The following is a 20,116-nucleotide window of genomic DNA, read 5'->3' on the forward strand; positions in this document are numbered from 1 at the left end:
AATATCCATCTCTGGTACTGAATTGCTGGAACTTGGGACTTCAGTTTCCTACCTTGTCAAACAAAAATAACATCAGTCTTTACACCTATAGGTTTTTGATGAGGATCAAATGAGAATAATGAATGGGAAGAAACTTTGAAACCTTTAAGGAGAAAGTATGGTATGGTGGGCAGGGCACTGGATTTGGAATCAAAGATTTAATAATAGGAAGAGCTTTTAGAAATCATCTAATCACAGCCTCTCATTTCACAGATGAGGTAACTAAAATCTGGAGAGGTTAAGTGGCAAAGTGAGAGCGCCAAGATTCTAACCTAGTTCTCCTGTATCCAAATCAAAGCTATTTCTACAGCACCACTCTCAGGTTCAAATAGTGGCTCTTCCTGTGCAGGTCACCTGTGAGACTGATACAAGTCAACTACTTTATGTTTCCTGATACAAGTCAACTACTTTATGTTTCCGACTTTCGTTTCCTCCTCCATAAATTGAGGAAACTAGATTCCTGGGCTAGTATGGCCCAGTGGATGGAATGTTGAGTTTGGAGACAGTAAATACTGAGTGGCCTCAGACACTTCCTAGCTGTGTGATCTTGGGCAAGTCACTTAACCCTGTTGGTCTCAGTTTCCTCCTCTGTAAAATTAACTGGAGAAGAAAGTGGCAAACAACCCCAGGATCTTTGCCAAGAATGGCCAAATAGTGTCAGGAAGAATCAGATATAACTGAAATGACTGAAGAGCTCTAAATCCACCATTCTAAATATCTACCCAGAAGAGTATAGAAAAAAGATAGCATACTGGGAATATGGCTGTTTTGGAAGAAAACATCATAGAAAAGCCCTGGACCGTCAGAAGAACTTCCTCAGTTACCTAATAATCATTTTGGGTGGGGACTTTATTCCATCTTTTTATTCCCACCATGCTCAGTCCTTCAAATGTACTGGGTGGATACTCAAACTTAAACTCCTATTTTTGAAGGGGAGCCTATAGAAGAGATTTGTTGGAAGAAGTGCTGGATGGGGAGTCAGAGGTCTTGGGTTCTAATCTCAGCTCTATCTCGTAACACCTGTATCATAGCGCTGAGACTCAGCTTACTGATCTGCCTTTATAAAGCGTTTGGATGACTTGTTCCCTTCTGACTCCCTCATCTATGATGCGCTAATCCCCATTAGCCCGGGCTCTGGTGACTTAGTGGCCCTTCTTGTTGTAGCCCCTCCACCCCACACTGAGATCTCAAAGTCCAGTGGCAGGAGCCGCTCGGAAGGTTAAGAGTAATTTAGCTCTGACTGTTTTTGGTTGCTTCTTGGAGGTGACCCCGGAGCACAAAACTCCCGCGGGGGATTGGTCGTGGCCCAGCGAGGGGCTTAGATTCTTTCCTTCCTGCGTGTGGGCTCCGGACCTTATTGGCCCTTCACGTTGGGAAGCAGCCCTGGCTGGGTGTCCGCAAGGGTACCCCGCACTCTTTCCTTGCTCCCTGGGGCTGCGGCCTTCGAAGCCCGGAGGGAGGCGCTCGCGTGCCCCGGGGGGCCCCAGCGGAGGACGGAGCTGGAGGCGGAGCTGAGTAGGGCGAGCCACCCAACGAGCGCCCATCCATCCACCCCACGCGGTGGGGAAGAGCCAAGCATGGAGCCTGATGCCTCGCCCAGAGCAACAGGTAAGGGGGAAGCCTCTTGGTACCCTGGCGGGTTTGAGGCCAGGCTCGGGGAACCCGCAGCGATCCGATCTCCCCAGCTGAAGCGCGCTCAGGGGGCGGCGCCGCCGCCGGGTTGGCCCCACCTCACGGCGGCGTCTCGGGTTTCAATGGCACAGCTCGGCTCGAGAAAGCTCCGGGGGCCCCTGCGCTGCAAAACAAGACCGTAAACACGTCGCAGAGTCCAGGAAAACTTTCCCCAGAATATGTGCAGAATAAACAATCGAAAGCCCAAACCAAACACCCGCACCTGTCGACACACTAGAGCAAAAACTTGGAGCCTGCTGTCCTTAGCCTGGAGATGTGGGTTGGTCTGGAGTTCATAGTGGAGTTTATCTATATCCACTTGTAGCCTTCTACGTGCTCGGATAACCTCGGCGAGCCTGGGCAGAGCAAAACCCCAAACACCCCTCTCTCAAACAACTGGGCGGTGGAACCCGTGAAGCCTCAGAGCAACTGGGAGCGCCCCCATTAGGTTTAAAAACAAACCCCCCAAATCCTCTACTGATAAAATGCCAATTTAAATAAATGGAGTTTGCATGGGGTTCTGAAGGTTAGTTAGCAGGCGGGAGTCCTGTGGGAGTGAGAGTAAGGCACTGGCTGAGGTTAGGTTAGGGAATTTCAGAGACAAACTCAAGGAAAAGGCCAGGGTTTGGTATTTGGACACTCGGGCAAAAATGTGTAAGCTGCCCTTTAATGTATAATCTCGAATTTTGCAGCGGGGAAAGTTCAGAAGTAGGCAGTATGAGGTTGCATAATGGCTAACCGAAATTGATTTCAGGACTTCTGGAAGCCCTGGTTCCTTTCCACCGATTCCCCGTTCCCTTCCCCCCAAAAGTTCAAAGTTAGGACATCAGAGAGGACATGGAAGTTTTGCACAGGGCGGGGGAAGGGGTGGGGAACCATTTTCCAGCTATTTAAGTGACTAAGGCCAAAGGCTAGCTCAAAGATTAGTATCAACTTTAACCCTGAGGGAAGCAAGCAGGTCTAAAGAAGGTAGCGCTGAAGGGGAAAAAAAAAACAAAAGACAAAAATGTTAACCCGAAGGGTGGAGGTGACTGAAGGAGCCAGCGCTGCCAGGAATCACCAGGGAGGCCACTCAGGGGTATTTTCTTTAGGCACCTCCAAACCAAGAACAGAGATTTTTTCTCTGACCTGCCAGGAATCCTGCAACTTTAGCTCCAATAAACAGACCTTAGGGAATGCCTCCCATCTGCCCTGGACTCTTTTCTAGCCTCCTGTGTTTAGGATGGCACTTTTACATAACTGCTGGTTTCTAGCCTCACTTCTGGGCGGTGAGGGGGGCAAGAACACACTATTCCAGGAAAGTGAGATTACTTCCTATCTGTGGTAAATTGGAGCTGGGGTTATAAGTTGGATTCCCATTAGAATCAGGTAGAGTTCTGTTCCACGGTCACAGACAGTCCCCTTGACTCCAGCCACGTTTGCGTGAAAGTGCTTGCCGTCCTTAATAAACAGGCACCAGGCACCAGGCAACGCAGCAAAGATAAGTTAGTTCAGAGCTATCGGCACCCCTGGGGAAAAGAAGTCAAAGCGGGTGGGTGCAGGGGTGTCATCAGTTCGTAGGAAGGGCAGCACATGGCACAAAGAAACAAAGTTACTCTTGCCAACGGGCTGGTGCCAGAGCCCCTCCCCCTCTAACGTTATAGAGTTTTGGGCAACTGCCCAGCTCTCCCGAGTGCAGTGCCAATCTCTGCATGGATATTTGGGTGGGTGAATGCTGGTGTTTCCACTGCTCTTGTCATTAGTGCACCTGGTAGGAACAACTTTCCTGCTGAAACAAAAGCCCTTGGGGTTTGTTGACATACTTCTAGAGGCAGCTCTGGGAATTGATTTCTAAACTCCCTGTCACCTTGTCACCTCTTTACTGCTCCCCTATTCTCTGGAGCCTGGTCTCTACATAAGTCAATGCAGCATCTTTTATGAGAAGTGAATAAAGAGAAAAAACTTTTATTAAAGAAAAGTCTGTATTGGACAAGCTTTGTTTCCCCTAAGTGGAGTTGGCTCTCTTACACTTTGAATGTAAATTGGGGGTACCAGAAACATAAATGTAGCAATTGTGGTAACTCTTAGTTTTGTTTTTGTTTTTGATTTGCCAGTTTTGTTCCTTTGCTTTTCTCTGGTCTCTTTACATTCCCAAAGTGATTACTGAAAATAGTTTATATTTAATTTTTAAACTCTTACCTTCCCTCAATACTCTGTATTGGGTCCTAGGCAGAAGAGGGCTAGACAATGGGGGTTAAGTGACTTGCCCAGGGTCACACAGCTGGGATGTATCTGAGGCAGATTTGAACCCAGGACCTCCCATTTCTGGGCCTGGCTCTCAATCCACTGAGCCACCTTGCTGCTCCCTAGGACACAGTTCTGACTATGCAGGGCTTTTCAATAATATCAACAACAACTACCTACCATCTTTCTCTTAAAAAAAAAAAAAAAAAAACCAAAAACTTTTCTGTCTTAGGATCAATACTATGTGTTGGTTCTAAGATAGAAGAGAGGTAAAGAGCTAGGCAATGGGGGTTAGGTGACTTGCCCAGGATTGCACAGCTAAGAAGTGACTGGGTCAGATTTGAGCCCAGGCCCTCCTATTTCCAGGTTTGCCTTTCTGCCCTTCCACTGAGCCATCTAGCTGAGCCCTACTTCCCCTCTTTGATACAATTATGGGAGTGGATAGGATATGACCTGTTCCAGGGGCATTAGCATGGGGAGGGGCAAGGTGTAAGAGCTTGCTAAACCCTTTTCAGGGCTGCTCATCCACCTTTGATGTCTACCTTTGACCCAACTCTCACCTGTGGCTCTAAGCAGCTTATAGGCTACACCTTATAGATCCGTCTTGGCAGACAGGCTAAACCAGATGGTGGGTAACCAATAGGTCTCAAACCTGTTGATGAGTTAGGATGCCTACTTCAAGCATGTGAAGACTTCCCATCCCAGGATGGGTGGATGAGAACAATTTGTTTCAAGGTTATGGAGGTGTCTGAGGTAGGCGCTGTGCTTAGAGCCTGGTGAGACTTCAAAGATGCCAAGATTATCTACTGCATTCTGTGTCATCACCAAATGTCTTGACTTTTGTCTGGCTACTAGACTTTGATTCTGGAAGAGAAAGGGAGGCTGACAATTTTATGCAACTGCCTCACTTAAATTCAATTCCCAGGCAAGACAAGACATCATCCTCATGATGTCTCTGGACCTCTTTGAAAATGGAAGAAGGATGGGGGGCAGCTGGGTGGCTCAGAGGATTGAGAGCCAAGGCTAGAGATGGGAGATCCTAGGTTCAAATCTAGCCTCAGATACTTCCTAGCTGTGTGACCCTGGGCAAATCACTTAGTCCCCATTGCCTAGCCCTTTCCACTCTTCTGTCTTGGAACCAATACACAGTATTGATTCTAAGATGGAAGGTAAGGGGAAAGAAAGAAAGGAAGGAAGGAAGAAAGGAAGGAAGGAAAGAAGGAAGGAAGGAAGGAAGGAAGGAAGGAAGGAAGGAAGGAAGGAAGGAAGGAAGGAAGGAAGGAAAAGAAAGAGAGACAGAGAAAGAGAGAAAGAGAGAAAGAAAATGAAGGATGAACAACAACAATACTATTCTGGGAAGGAAACAGCCCTTGGACACTCAAGTCTTCCTCTACCATGCCCCTACCTCTTCACCTGAAGTTTCATTCCATTTTTGATATTCATACACCAGAAGTATCCCCCCTGCCACCTCTCCCTTTGCTCTGATGGCTCATCCCCAAACCTCCATTTGATGGTACTCTAGGACAGCCATGCTTCATTCCTTTGCACTCAGGATTTCTTCTACTAGAGGTATTTTTGTCTCTTCCTCCACCCTCTTTCAGCTTCCTTTTAGGTACAGTCAATCCCTCAGCATTCCTGCCTTTAATTTTTTTCCCTTTCTATTAAAATTATTTTTCTCCTGATTACATGTAAATACAATTTAAATAATTGTTTTCTGACATTTTGTGATCCATGTTCTCTCCCTCTCTTCCTCTTCTTCCCTCCCTGAGATGGCAGGTAATATGATATAGATTATACATATGCTGTCACGCAGTACATATTTCCATGTTCATCATGTTGTGAAATAAGATATAATTCGTTTATACTAGAGAAAAATCCATGAAGGAAATAAAGAGTGGTATTCTTCAATCTTCATTCTGACTCTTATCAGGTCTTTCTATGGCAATGGATACCCTTTTTATCATGAGTCCCTTGGAGTTGTTCTGGATCCTTGCCTTGTTGATGATATTCAAGTCATTCATACTTGATCATCGAATTGATCCTCATTGCTGTTGCTTTGTACAATGTTCTCCTGGTTCTGCTAACTTCACTTTGCATCATTTCAAAGGAGTCTTTCCAGGTTGTTTTGCTTTTAAAAAAAAACTGAAAAAAAATTGTCCTTTTCATCATTTCTTACCTTCCTTCAACTTTCCAACTTTAAGAATTCTTTTGATTTTCTTACTAACTTCATTTTCACTTTGGATTTGGCAACCATCCACATCCCCAGCAATGTGCAATAGAGAAAAAAATGAGAGGCTCAGTGCACACAAGCATGATGGGCTCAGGTGCAAGCTTCCCACCTCAGTTGCTGGTATTGCCCAGTCTTCCTAGAAAGGTGTATTGTGGAACAGCATGAATGGCCCCAGCCATGCCCAGCCAATCTGAGAGTTCTGCCTTAAAGCTTTCATGAAGGAACAGTTGTTGGCATGGAGCCTAAAGGGAGATTAGAGATGACATCCCTAACCCTATCTTTCCCCAACTAGTCCAGCACTGCCTCTCTCCTCTCCTTTGCCTTTATGGGTTATTTATTGTTTAGGATGTTAGGGAAAGTACCTATTTTCAGAATTAATGTCTTGTTGTAAATGACTGAATGCAGAATGGTATATTTTTGGCAGCCTCTATGTAAAGATTGCAATTTTTGGTGGTCAATTTCCCACATGTTCAATGTATCAGCATTTGAGTTTTTGACTTTCAACCATAAGTAGAGGAGTAACTTTATTGTCTTTTCCCATTAGGATATAAGCTCCTTGAGGGCAGAGTCTTTCTTTCTTTTTACTAGTATTTATATTCCTAGCACTTAGCACAGTACTTGGCACATAGTAAGAACTTAAGTAAATGCTAGTTGACTGAGTGGACATAAACTGGACAAATCTATGCTGCTGAAAGGGAAGGCTTCTTTTTCTTTTCTCTTCTTTCTTTAAAGAAGCATAACAGCGCATCATTGCTACTCATCAAAGTCAAAGGTTTCAGCAGAGCAAAATTTGGTAATAATAATAATGATGATGATAACAATAAGGATAATAATAGCTTAACATTTATATGTCACTTTGTGCCAGGTCCTATACTAAGCACTTTACAATTATTATCTAATTTGATCCTTACAGCAACCTGGTAGGTTGGTTCAATTATTTTCTCCATTTGATAGATGAGGAAACTGAGGCAAACAGGAGGTAAGTAACTTGTTCAGGGCCACCCAGCTGTTAAGTGTTAAGGGAAGTGAACAACTGATTAAGGTGGTACCTAAGAAGATATGTTAAATTTCTGGCTCCCAGTTTAAAATAGGAAAGATGGAATCTTGGCTAGGAATGAATTATACCTAACACTGGAAGCCTTGAAAATCTAATCGAAAGGGCTATTAACTGGAAATAAAAGGAGAGAGAGAGAGAGAGAGAGAGAGAGAGAGAGAGAGAGAGAGAGAGAGAGAGAAAGAGAGAAATCTACATATGCTTACCTTGCTAAATACTATAAATGCCAGAGTAGAAATACCCACAAACTTCCTGGACACAAATCCAATAAAGCCACCAATGCCACCTATAATCTTAAATATCTGTGCAAAATGTATGGGTAATACTCAATCAGTGCCAGGCATTGCCCAAGTCAGTGATGGCAAATTTTTTAGAGATGTAATTTTGGGCCCCACCCCAATCCCAACTCCCAGACCAAGTGCCATGGCTGCCCACCCCCTCCATGCTAGGTATGTCCTACCTCTCCTCACCCCGACACAGGGCGGGGTGGGGGGCAGGTGGGGGAGAAAGAGCTCCCATTGGGTTGCTGGGCAGAGAGTTGGGGGAAGCAAGGAATGTCCTCAACTAGTGTAGAGAAGGGGAGGGGAGTGGCCGGAGCACTCTTCTCCCCTCCAGCTCTGCCTCCTTTGAGCCACCCACCTTATCCCCCTGTGTGTTCCCACTGGCTGCTGGGCAGAGGAGCAGGGATGTGAAAAAATGTCATCAGAAACAGTGTAGAGGGGAAGGGGAGCAGCTCCTCCCATGTACCTTTGCCTTTCTAGTAATGAACTCTGGGGAGAGTGAAGAGGGTGACTGCTTGCCCATAGAGAGAGCTCTGCATGCCTTCTTTGGCACTTGTGTCATAGGTTCATCATCACTGGTCTAAGCAATGCAAAGACAAAAAAAAAATAATTCTTGTTCTCAAAGACTACATTCTATTAGGAGATAGATATATCTATAGATACATCCAAAGGGGATAGATATTAGAAAGATACAAATAGATACAAAGATATACTTATAGATACAAATATAACTATAGGATAGAGTTATAGAGAAATACATATTTATATGTAAATATATAAAGCACATCTGCATAAATTCAAAATAAATACTATAGTTATGGAGGGGGGATTCTAGCATGAGGGAGGGGGTCAAGAAAGACTTGTCCAAGGCAGTGCTTGAGTCTGATCTTGAAAGTGATGGATTTTATGAAGTGGATATAAGGAGAGAGTGCATTCTAGGCATGTAGGATGGAAAACACAAAGTTAGAAACTTGATAGATGGGGTGGTGTTATGTGTAAGGAACAGAGAGAGGGCCAGTTTGTCTGAACTGTGGGCCATGAAAAAGAGTAGCGTATGATGAGGCTGGAAAGATAGATTGGGCCAGGTTTTAGAGGGCTTTAAACATTAAACAGGAGAGTTTACTTGGAGATTATTGAGTGAGAGAATGACATAGTCCAGCTTGTACTTAAAGACAATAGTACTCAGGGAGAAAGGATGAGGCCCTTGGTGAAAGTGACCACTCTGTCTTAGAATTTGAGAAAAAGAATGAAAGGAAAACTGGGGATGGTCTAATCAGCATCTTGTATTTTTGGAAAACATTACTTAATTGTTCAAAGAAATGACAGAGTATGGTCCTATAACCCAAATATCCCATAACAGAAAGTTAGCCCCAGAAGGGATTGGAAGCTTTCAAGGATGAAATTCTAAAGTCACAAAGAGAAATGAGGAGCAAAAAGGAAATTCTTTAATTCATCTTATCTATGAGCAAAAGGAATTTATCTAACCAATTTGGATTTTAAAATGATAGGGAGAAAAAAGACCAAGACAAGATAACAGAGTGAATATGCAAAACGTGGCATGGTCCCGTGAAAAGTGCCTGACCTCTAAAATACTTAGAATGCCATTGAGGCACCAAAAATCTTTTGAGATGGTGGTGGAGGAGAGTAACAAGTGGGGTTAGCTATTTGTGGAAAAGAGTATCAAAAAAAAGACTACATCATTGGAAGAAATGGGTTGCTGGCATTTTCTCTGGATGTTCATCATCCCTGGAATGCTCTCCCTCCTACCGATTTGCTTACCCTCTCTTCAAGTCCCATTTAAAATCCCATCTTCTACAGGAAGCCTTTCCTAACATCTCTTAATTCTTGTGCCTTCCCCCCTTATTTTATTCCCCCATTTATCATGTAATGTAGCTTGTTTTTACATAATTGTTTTGTTTGTTGGTCTTCTCCATTACATTGTGAGCTACTTTAGGGCAGGGCCTATCTTTTGTCTTTTTAATGCCTCTCTCATAGTAAGTGTTTAATGAATGTTGCATTGATTGATGTTTTGGTCACAGATTATGGCCAGAAGATGGATTTGATCAACAGTTATTTTGCATCTGTTTTCTTTTTTATGAACAATGACTTCTAGATGGTAAGGGATAGAGAAACTGCTAAAAGGAAATTGAGACCGAAGTTGAGTAGGGAAATAGAGTTCCTTGCTTTTTTTGATGAAGTCAAATCATCAAATCTTGATGAACATCAAATCTGTGAGGGGACTGAAAAAAACAGCTGGTAGATGCATTTGCTTATTGTGGTGCAGTGGAAGGAAAGTTGTATTAAGTCAGAGGATCTGGTTCAAATCCCAGCTATGATTTTCACTGGGCCGTAGCCTCTGATTTTAAATATGAAGGGATAAAACTAAATGATCTGTAAGGCCCCTTCTAGCTTTAAATCTATCATCCTATGATCTTTGAAAGTTGTGGAGAATGGGGTGAGGTGCTACAAGACTGGAGAAAAGTGAATGTCTTATTTTCACAAAATGGAAGAAATTAGAGTGTCCAGACTGTAAGCTTCAGGACTTGATTTTGATTCCTGATAAAATTCTATGTATTAGGTTCAATTTAAGCATAAAATAATGTTCTACAAGTTTCAAGATAACATATATACATTTTTAAAAGTTTTTGATTCCCTTAGCCAAAATCTTGATGGTAATAGGAATTTTAGGCACTTTTCACAGAGAAAGTGGAGAATTCTATCCCAAAGGCAAACTTTGGGTGACTTCATGTAGAATTGAAACTACTGGTTTATGTGCTCACTCTAATACACATATGTATATATGTATTTTTTCTAACACTGCTGCTATGATATAATACTACTCTATCATATCTCCTATTGAGCTGCCTTCTTCATATAATTCATAGTGTAGCCAAATAATCCTTCTTACCATTCCTTGAACTTGCAATTTTATCTTCTGCCTTTGTACCTCTGTATGGGCTATGCCCCATGACCAAAATGTACTTATTCCTTAATCTGCTTCTTAGACTCCTAGCTTTATCTCCACACTCAGTTCATGTGGCTCCACCTTTCACAGGAAGCCTTTCCTGATCTCCTCCTTTGTTGGTGGCTTGGTTCCTCCTCAGATTATTTTGTGTTTATTTACCTGTGTGGACATTGTTTTCCTGCCAGTTTATGGGCAAGGACTAGTTTTGTTGTTGTTGTTATATTCCTAGCATATATCTATGGAATTTTGTAGATACTTTAAAAAATCTTGTTGAAATGAACTAAATTGAGTGGATTGTTAGTGGACCAAGAAAAAAGGAAGAAGCAAACACAAGGAGTGTGCAAGACTTCATCAACTACTGGTCATGTCAGATCAACCTTCTTCCTTTTTTATTTTTAATAGGGATACTAGACTGGTAGATCAGGAAATACATATTGTTGTTTTACTAGATTTTAACAAAGCCATTGACAAAGTATGTTCTGTTCTCCTAAGGGAGAAATTGGATAGATGTAAGCTAAATAATAGTTGATTAGGTGGTGTAAGAATTGGTTTAATGACAGCCATTCAGTTTAAGTTTAGAGAAGATAATTAGCAGAGTAGCTACAGGAATTATTTCCTTGATTCTATACTTTATAATATTAGTATCAGTGACTTGAATAAGAAGTATAGATGGAATACGAAAGGCTCATGAAAGAGCTAGTATTCCTAAGGGTCTTGATGCCTAGAATGCTGGGTAGAATATAGTAAGAACAAGTTCAACAGGGATAAATAGGAAGTCTTACCCATGGATGCATTTTTTTTAACCCATACCTTCTGTCTTAGATTCAATACTGTATAGTAGTTCTAAGGCAGAAGAGTGGTAAGGGCTAGGCAATGGGGGTTAAGTGACTTGCCCAGGTCACCGAACTAGGAAGTGTCTGAGGCTAGATTTGAACCTAGGACCTGCTCCCCACCTTCAATTTTTTTTAAAAAAGCAACTAAACATGCATAGGATAGGTAGGGTATGTGTGTATGGCTAGATAACAATTTTTCTGCAAAATATTTGAGAATTTGAATGAACTCAAAATAAGTCGAGTATAATATAGCAATGAATACAGTGAATGGAACTTTTCATTAAGAGAGTTGTGGTGTCCCAGACTAAGGAGGTAATATACTTTGCCGTGGTCAAATGTGGATTATTATGTTCTAATCTGGACACTTCATTTTAGGAAAGATATAGATAAACTGAAGATACTGCAAAGGAAGGTTATGGGAATGATAAATGGCTTGTAGATTGGTAGTTTACAAAGTAGACGGCCTATGTCCCTTGGGTGCATAAGCCAGGGCTGTCATAGTTAGCATATTGTAGGATGGGAAAATGGATTGTATGCTTCCCTCTCCTTTGATAGCTATTTGTGGTACTTGTCCCCAATAAAATCACAGTAACCCCTTTATCCATACCAATATCCCCCCATTGTGACCCCTCTTGCTACTGTCATTCCATGACTGGTTCAAACTTCCAGTTTCCCCTTTCTAAGAGATATTATAATATTTAAATGACAGGCACCTCCCTGCAACCTCTAGTGGACCCATATCCTGCTGCCCAGACCACCTTGTGTCTATGGCAAACACTCCTCAATGGGTTTAATACTCTGGACCAATGGCCAGTGAGTAAGTACCAATTCTTACTCCCTTTAATTTTTTGTAGTATAGTCTGAGTTTCAGAGGATAAGCAGGCATGAATAAATTGTGATCTGCTTTTTAGTTCTCATTACATTGCCTTTACTTCTACCTTGATGTCCTGTGGTGATGGTCAAGCAACAAAACAGCAGGTGCATTAGAAGCTGTAGTCCCAACCCTGCACACAGGCAGCCCAAGGCACAGGGCTTTCTTTTCTTTTTTTTTTTTTTTTAAACCCTTACCTTCTGTCATGGAACCAATATTAAGTATTGGTTCTAAGGCAGAAGAGCAGTAAGGACTAGACAATGGGGATTAAGTGACTTGCCCAGGGTCATCCAGCTAGGAAGTATCTGAGACCAGATTTGAACCTAAGACCTCCCATCTCTGGGTCTGCCTCTCAATCCACTGAGCTACCCAGCTGCCCCCAGTGGGGGCATCTTCTTACTGGACCAAAGCAGCAGTGGATTCAGCAGCCCTCTGAGTGTCTGAGCAGTCTTTTGTAAGGATTGTACTGATCAACTCTTGACAAGAGGAGGGAGCAAGAAAGGATGCCCTAAAAATTGTCTGCTTCACCCAACCTAACTCGGCCTTGTTTACCATATCAGGTGGGGATCCTATTCTGTGACTGAAAAACAAAAAATGTACAGAAACTTTTGTGAGGACAATTCCTCTCACCATTAATATGTAGAATATGCACAAGCCTAAAGACAGCATGTTGTAAGAAAACTCAGCAAATAATACATCTAAATAGCAGCCCCGAGTGAAACAAGGCTGGCAAATGAAGGTTAGCTTGCCAAAATCAGAGCTCAGTACATGTTTTTCTGGAGTGGCTGTCCTGATGAGGAACACCATGAAGCTGAAGTAGGTTTCAAAATCAAATTCAGTCTAATCAGGAAACTTGTATACCTCTTAAACTGGAGTGAATGACAGGCTCATTCATGACAATAAGATTACCTCTTGCCAGAAAATGCCACGCACACCATCATCATGAGTGTGTATGCTCCCACCCTGATGAAGTCAAAGAAAAATTTTATGAAGACCTGGAGATCCTCATCAACAGTGTGCCAAAAGAGGACAAGTTTATAATTCTGAGTGACTCTAATAGTAGGAACAGATTATCAGATAAGGCAAGGAGTTCTTGGGAGGAATGGAGTTAGAAACACCAACTGCAACTATCACTTCTGAAGACTTGTCCATCTTCTGACCTTCTCATCACCAAAACTGTCTTCTGTTTATCTAAATGCAATGAAACTTTATGGATGCACCCTTGAAACAAATATTGCCTTTAATAGACTATGTCATTGTAAGGAGAAGACGCAGACAGGATGTGAAAGTAAAGTGATGGCAGAGTGCTGGATGGACCATAACTTTTCCTCTACAAGTTAGACATTTGCATTTAACAGAAGTAGCTGTCCCAAGGCGAGACAGAACATCAGAAGACTTAATGTCAACAGATTAGAACTTCTCCATACTTGGAGAGAAAGCTGAGCCAACTCATAGTTGGTAACAGTGGAGCAAAAAAGAATGGACAGCTTTCAGAGATTTGGGGTATAGCACCATATTTATTTATCTGGGCAAGAATACTCTACAATATCAGGATTGGTTTGATGAAAATGATGGAGAAATCACAAAGTTACTAAATGAAAAATGAGAAATCCACAGGATTTATCAGCAGGATAGTTCCTCAATCTTTAAAAAGGCAGCATTTAATTCCATCAAAAGTAAAGTGCAGGGGGCAGCTGGGTAGCTCAGTGGAGCGAGAGTCAGGCCTAGAGACAGGAGGTACTAGGTTCAAACCCGGCCTCAGCCACTTCCCAGCTGTGTGACCCTGGGCAAGTCACTTGACCCCCATTGCCCACCCTTACCACTCTTCCACCTATGAGACAATACACCGAAGTACAAGGGTTTAAAAAAAAATAGATTAAAAAAAAAAAAGTAAAGTGCAAATGAAATTTAGAGATGCAGGAGTCTTGGCTCAGTAAGAAGGCAGATAAAATTCAGTTTAATGCTAAGAGTAATAGCCCAAAGCATTTCTGTGATTCCTTGAAGGCTATATATGGCTCAAAGATCTATGTTGTATCTCAACTACTTAGTGTGGATGGAGCCACACTGATCAGTGATAAGGACACAGTCCTGGAGAGATGGGCTGAACACTTCCATATTGTTCTCAAAAGACCATCATAGGGGGCAGCTGGGTAGCTCAGTGGATTGAGAGCCAGGCCTAGAGATGGGAGGTCCTAGGTTCAAATCTGGTCTCAGACACTTCCCAGCTGTGTGACCCTGGGCAAGTCACTTGACCCCCACTGCCTACCCTTACCAATCTTCCACCTATAAGTCAATACACAGAAGTTAAGGGTTTAAAATAATAAAAAATAAAAAGACCATCATAAACCATTGAATGTATATCTCAAGTTGAAATCAATCATTCCCTCTGAAGAAGAGGTTTTGAATGCTATTAGGCTCCTCTTGTGTGGCAAAGTGCCTGGTGGGATTCCATTGCAGCAGAGATTTACAAGGCAGGTGGTTAACTGCTCATACAAAAGTTGACTCAAATCTTCCAGGTTATATAGCAAAAGGAGGTTATTCTCCCAGGAGATAATTAAAGATGCCTCCAGTGTCCACCTCTAAAAAGGAAAAGGAAATGGGTTATCCTGTGATAATCACAAGAAAGTTTCTCTCTTAGTTATTGCTGGCAAGATTTTTGCCAGAGTCCTCCTTAATAGAGTGATCTTTCCCTAGGAAAATGGTCACCCACCCAATAGCCAATGCAACTTTAGAAAGAGCATGAGGCATGGTTGAAATGGTGTCTGCTGCCTGACAACTCCAGGAGAAATGCCAGGAGCAGAACAGAAGTCTGTATATAACATTTGCCAATCTGATCAAGGCCTTTGGGACTGTCAGGATTGAAGGCTTTTTGAAGATCATGGCAAAATTTGGTTTCATGGAGTTCACTGGTATTATACACCAGCTCTCTGATGGCATGCTTATATGGGTTCTGGATAATGGATGATGCTCTTGCACTTACCCAGTCACCAATGGAATGAAGCAGGGTGGTGTTCTTGCTCCCATGCTTTTTAGCATTATGTTTTCAGTGGTGTTGTTAAGCTTGAAGTGAAGATGAAAATAGCATCATGGTCAGCCGTAACACTTAACAATAAATTATTTAACTTGAAAAGGCTACAAATCAAGACTAAAGTGGAGGGAGAGTTGATATACAATGTCCTATTCACAGATGATTGTGAACTCAGTGCTGCCTGAGTCTGAGATGCAACAATACATGTGTCGATCAATTCTCTGCCTTTTATACTAGTTTGGCCTTGTCAATTAACACAAAGAAAACAGATTCTCCACCAGCCAGCATCACACCATCCACATGTGGAGCCATCTGTTAAAGCAAATGTAGAAATTTTTAATACTGTGCATAAGTTCACTTATCTTGGCAGTGTACTTTCCAGTGATGTACATAAAGATGATGAAGTTGACACACACATCCACCTGCACTAGCTCAGTGTTTGGGAGTCTCCAAAGGAAAATGTAGGAAAGAAGAGGTATTAGGTTATCTACCATACTGAAGATCTATAGACCCTTGACTGTGAAACCTAGACAGTCTACTAGTGCCATGCTGGGAAACTGAATCACTTTCATTTGGATTGTCTTACAAAGATTTTGAAGATTTCTTGGCAAGATAAGGTCCTGGACCTGGAGGTCCTTCCTCAAACTGAGCTGCTAAGCATTCAGATTCTTCTTTAGAGAGTGTAACTCTGTTGGGCTGGCCATGTTGTTCAGATGCTAAATGCACATTTAAACTCAAGACTATTTTATGAAGAATTTACATAAGGTAAGTACTCACAAGGAGGTTAGAAGAAGTGATGCAGGGACACTAAAGGTCCTTTTGAAGAATTTTGATTTTAATTTTAAGACATGGGAGACAGTGACACAGGACCATCTGGCATGATGTGCCTGCATTAAAGAAGGCACTATGCACTGTGAGTAGAATAGAATTGCGGTAGTTCAAAAGAAATGTGAGATATGCACATTTAGAGTCTTTTCTATCCCAAATGTTCATATGACTGGCCTATTTGTGCCCAACCTGTGGTACAGCCTTCTAAGCTTGAATTGTTATGATCAGCCAAAGTAGGGCATCTTGTACATTGACACTGACATAGTGATGTCATTTTGGTCCTCTTGAGTATGAAGGACAACAACCAACCAACTAACATTATCTTTGCCCTCAAACTCTCCCTTATTCTGGACCACACTGTTTTTATCAAGGGCACCATTTTCCTTCTAGTCATCCAGGTTCACAACTTTGGTGTCATCTTCCCTTGTTGTCAACTCTTCACTCTCACTTAAGCTACATCTCCCAACAGTTTGAAAATTCTGTTGTTTTTACCTTCACAAAATTTCTTACATCTATCTCTTGTTCCCTTCCTTTTTACTCAAAGCTTCGGTCCTCATTGAGGCCTTCATTACCTCTCATGCAGACTATGCAATAGCCTCATGATTAGTTCTCTTAAGTGTCTACCTCTGACAAAGCATCAATATGGCAAAGTGTTTTTCTTAAAAGAGCAAGAATTATGTCACTCCTCTATTCAGACTCCAGTGGATCTGTATTGAATTTAAGATGACTAATATAACTTCATCTTTATATCATCCTTTTTAATATTTCTGGGTTTTTCAATGTAAGTTGATAATTAAGATACAGAGGAAAGAACATTGACCCTTCCTTTTGAATTTGGAATCATGGAACCTATGTTCAAATGCCATCCTCTTACTTATTACTTGTGTGACCTTGACAGACAAGTCATTTAACCTCTCTGGATTTCAGTTTCTTCATCTAAAATGAGGGAGTTGGATCAGAGGGCTTTTAAGAATACTGTGCTTCCAGGCAGTGGAGAGCTGAAACCACAAGAGTTGATTTTTAAATTTTCAGTGTGAGCATTCATATCTTGGAAATCTTAAAGTTCTACAAATCAGGACTTTAGTGTTTTGTTGATTGTCTAGTTCTAAGAAAGTGTAATGGAGAAAATTTTAATAATGCAAGTTGAATTAAAAGTATGTAGTACATAATTTTTCCCTGAGAGTCAGTCATTTAGCATTTACCAAAATACTATTGTTTCCTGCTTTCAAACACATATATGTATGACTTATAGATATAATACTATGATCCTAGGCAATGAGTAAATGCATGCAATTTATAAATCAGTAAATATACATATATTGACAGTATGTGCTTAAAGATGTCTTAATGTTAGATGTGAATGATCCAAATTACTTATAAATCATTGCTTTAGAGCAGCGATTCCCAAAGTGGATACTACCGCCCCCTGGTGGGTGCTGCAGCAATCCAGGGAGGCAGTGATGGCCACAGGTGCATTTATCTTTCCTATTAATTGCTATTAAAATAAAAAAATTTAATTTCCAGGGGGCTAAGTAATATTTTTTTCTGGAAAGGGGGCAGGAGGCCAAAAAAGTTTGGGAACAACTGCTCTAGATAAAGCCATATGAGGATTGGTTGAAGAAACTGTGGGGAAGGTAACAGTATTCATGGCAGGGATTAGACTGTTTCTGCTTAGAAACAGAAACAAAATTCAGAAGCCACAGGTAGAAGATGAAAAGAGGCAGAGTCAACCTCATTAGCAAAATAGAACTCCTCACATTAGAGCTATCCCAGACATGGAATGATCTTCTCCAGGGATCAGTGGATTCCCCTGATTAGGGGTCTCTAAGCAAAGTCTTGATGATGATTATTTGGTTCTGTTCTGGAGGAATTGCTCTCCTGGGACCAATTGTGTCACATAATGGCCTTTTATATCCTTTCCAACTCCCTTGGATTTTGTGAAATGTCTGAGCAAAGGACACATCCCCACCCTTCTCTCCCTGCACTCCAAACTAACTTCAAATCTCTCGGAGGTTTCTTCAATGTGTGTCACCACTTTCATGTAATTTAAAAAACCCCTGTTGGCCCAAACATTGTGTAGAGTCTGACCACAATCCTATGAACTTCATAGACCTCAAAGCTTCCACAGGTCTTTTTTTTTTTTTTTCCTCCTTTCAAAGCATTTTAACCACCATTCATTAATCATTACTCACAGGCATTGTCATTTCCTTCCCTTTGCAGATTGAGAAACTGAAATCATTTATGAATTGCACCAAGTTGTTTAGTATTTGCATAGGCAGTGGATGCATTCCCTTCTGTTTCTTTATCCTGGGGACCATGCAGCATTTCCCTACTTTTCTTTTGGATTTTGATCATTAGGATTTCCTTGTCTGGAAAACTTTCTGGAAAAACATTCTTCCAGCCCTAGCCAAGAGCTTGTGGGAAGAGCATGTCATCAGGGACTTTTTCATACTCATTGATTGCTGTTGATCCCCTCATAGTGGTGCTGGAGGTCTGTCCAGATTTGAAACCAAGGGGAGCAATAATTAGTTTCTTGGAGTGACTTTAATTTCATCTCCTAGCATCTCAATAGATGCCAAGAGAGAACTCTTTTGCCTCTTTCCCTCTTTCTTTTTTCAATCTTCCATCTGCTTCCCCTCTCCCTTCCCCCAGGGAAGGGAGGTGTGAGAGGGTAGAGGGAGATATTTCAATTTCCCCCCTATATGCTTCTGGAAGGACTTCTTCCATCCAGAAGAGTGTCACCCTTGGTTGAAAGGGAAACAAAGTGAAGGATAGCCTGCCTCTTCCTTGCCAGTCCTGGCCAAATCCAGAACTGGCTTCTTTGTTATACCTTGAAATCTCTTTAAAGGAAAAGTAAAACTCATAAAGGCTTTCCCTCTTTTTACTGGGAGTAGGGATAAGAGTATTGCCTCCTTTTATGATCTGCATGTTATAAAAGCTGTATTTGAAAGAGGTTTTTGTTTTTTATTTTTTCATTTTCAAATTGTAATAATAAGAGAATTACAAAGAATCATAGACAAGTAGCAATCACTTAACTTACAATGCCCACTGTTTTTATTAAGAAGGCCTTTAGTGAGAATAGGGCAAAATATAAATTATTCTTGTTTGTGTGTGTATGTGTGTGTGTGGGTGTGCGTGTGTATAGTTTTTTGTAACAAATTGTCCATAAATTCTCAGTGAAGTCAAGTTGATATAAACAATTTGTTTTGGTTTTTAAACATAGGAGAAACTGAGGCAAGAAGAAAAGGAACTTCTCCGAAGGGTGACAATGAGTCAGAGCCCTCTTCTCTGAACTATGGCCTTAGACTTGCTCAGTCCACTCAGCCCTATTTCACTTAATGGAAAAATAATGGCAACTTTGTCTTCTGGAAAAGTGTAGTTGGCTCAATATTGTTTAAGGATTTTCCTGTATTTATTTCAACATTTTCTTTAGCTTTGATGGTCACTGATGGCCAGAATGACACACAGCAGTTGAGCATTAATCATTCCCACATGTGGTATACTGTAATGCATTGGGTTTTTTAAATAACTGAGCCATTACCCCTGCTTTGATAGCACATTTTCAGAAAAGACTAGAAGGAATTGTTTATAGATGATAGAAATAAGGTTTTGATGAATGCAAATTCTTTCAGATCTGAGCTGATATCAGCCTTATTTTTTTTCCTTAACAAACTGAAGTAAAAGACTCTTTTTAGCACACCCATCACTATTAGTTCCTTCAGTGGTATTTCTGGGAAAGAATCAGAAGTCTAAAGCTGGAAGGGACTTGGCCCAACTTTTTCCTTGAGTCAGGTAAGTAGCTAAATCACCTAGAATACTTACTCTATTCTCTTTCTGAAGATATACCAGAAAGGATGTTCCAAATTCTCTCCCATAAAACTTTCTGCTTCCTTTAAATACCCCAGTGGTAGCTCCTTGTGTGTTTCATTAAAGTCTCTTCTGTTTTGGCTTAAGTTCATTTCCTCCACAGTCTTCTGTGGACATGGACAACTAGTTCTTTCCCTTCCTTCCTTCCTTCCTTCCTTCCTTCCTTCCTTCCTTCCTTCCTTCCTTCCTTCCTTCCTTCCTTCCTTCCTTCCTTCCTTCCTTCCTT

At 41.5% G+C, this 20,116-nt stretch overlaps 1 protein-coding gene across 1 annotated transcript in view; it reads left to right on the forward strand.

Moving 5' to 3' along the window:
* Positions 1 to 1,616: 1,616 nt before the first annotated feature.
* LOC123234197 (protein FAM169B-like) overlaps positions 1,617 to 20,116 on the forward strand; it is a 125,444-nt gene continuing 106,944 nt past the window's right edge. The window contains exons 1-2 of the mRNA XM_044660132.1: positions 1,617 to 1,849; positions 3,123 to 3,241. Of these exons, the coding sequence (XP_044516067.1) occupies positions 1,617 to 1,849; positions 3,123 to 3,241 (352 nt within the window). The remainder of the gene's footprint in view (positions 1,850 to 3,122; positions 3,242 to 20,116) is intronic.

This window comes from Gracilinanus agilis, chromosome 2 (genome assembly GCF_016433145.1).
Source record: "Gracilinanus agilis isolate LMUSP501 chromosome 2, AgileGrace, whole genome shotgun sequence".
NCBI lineage: Eukaryota > Metazoa > Chordata > Mammalia > Didelphimorphia > Didelphidae > Gracilinanus > Gracilinanus agilis.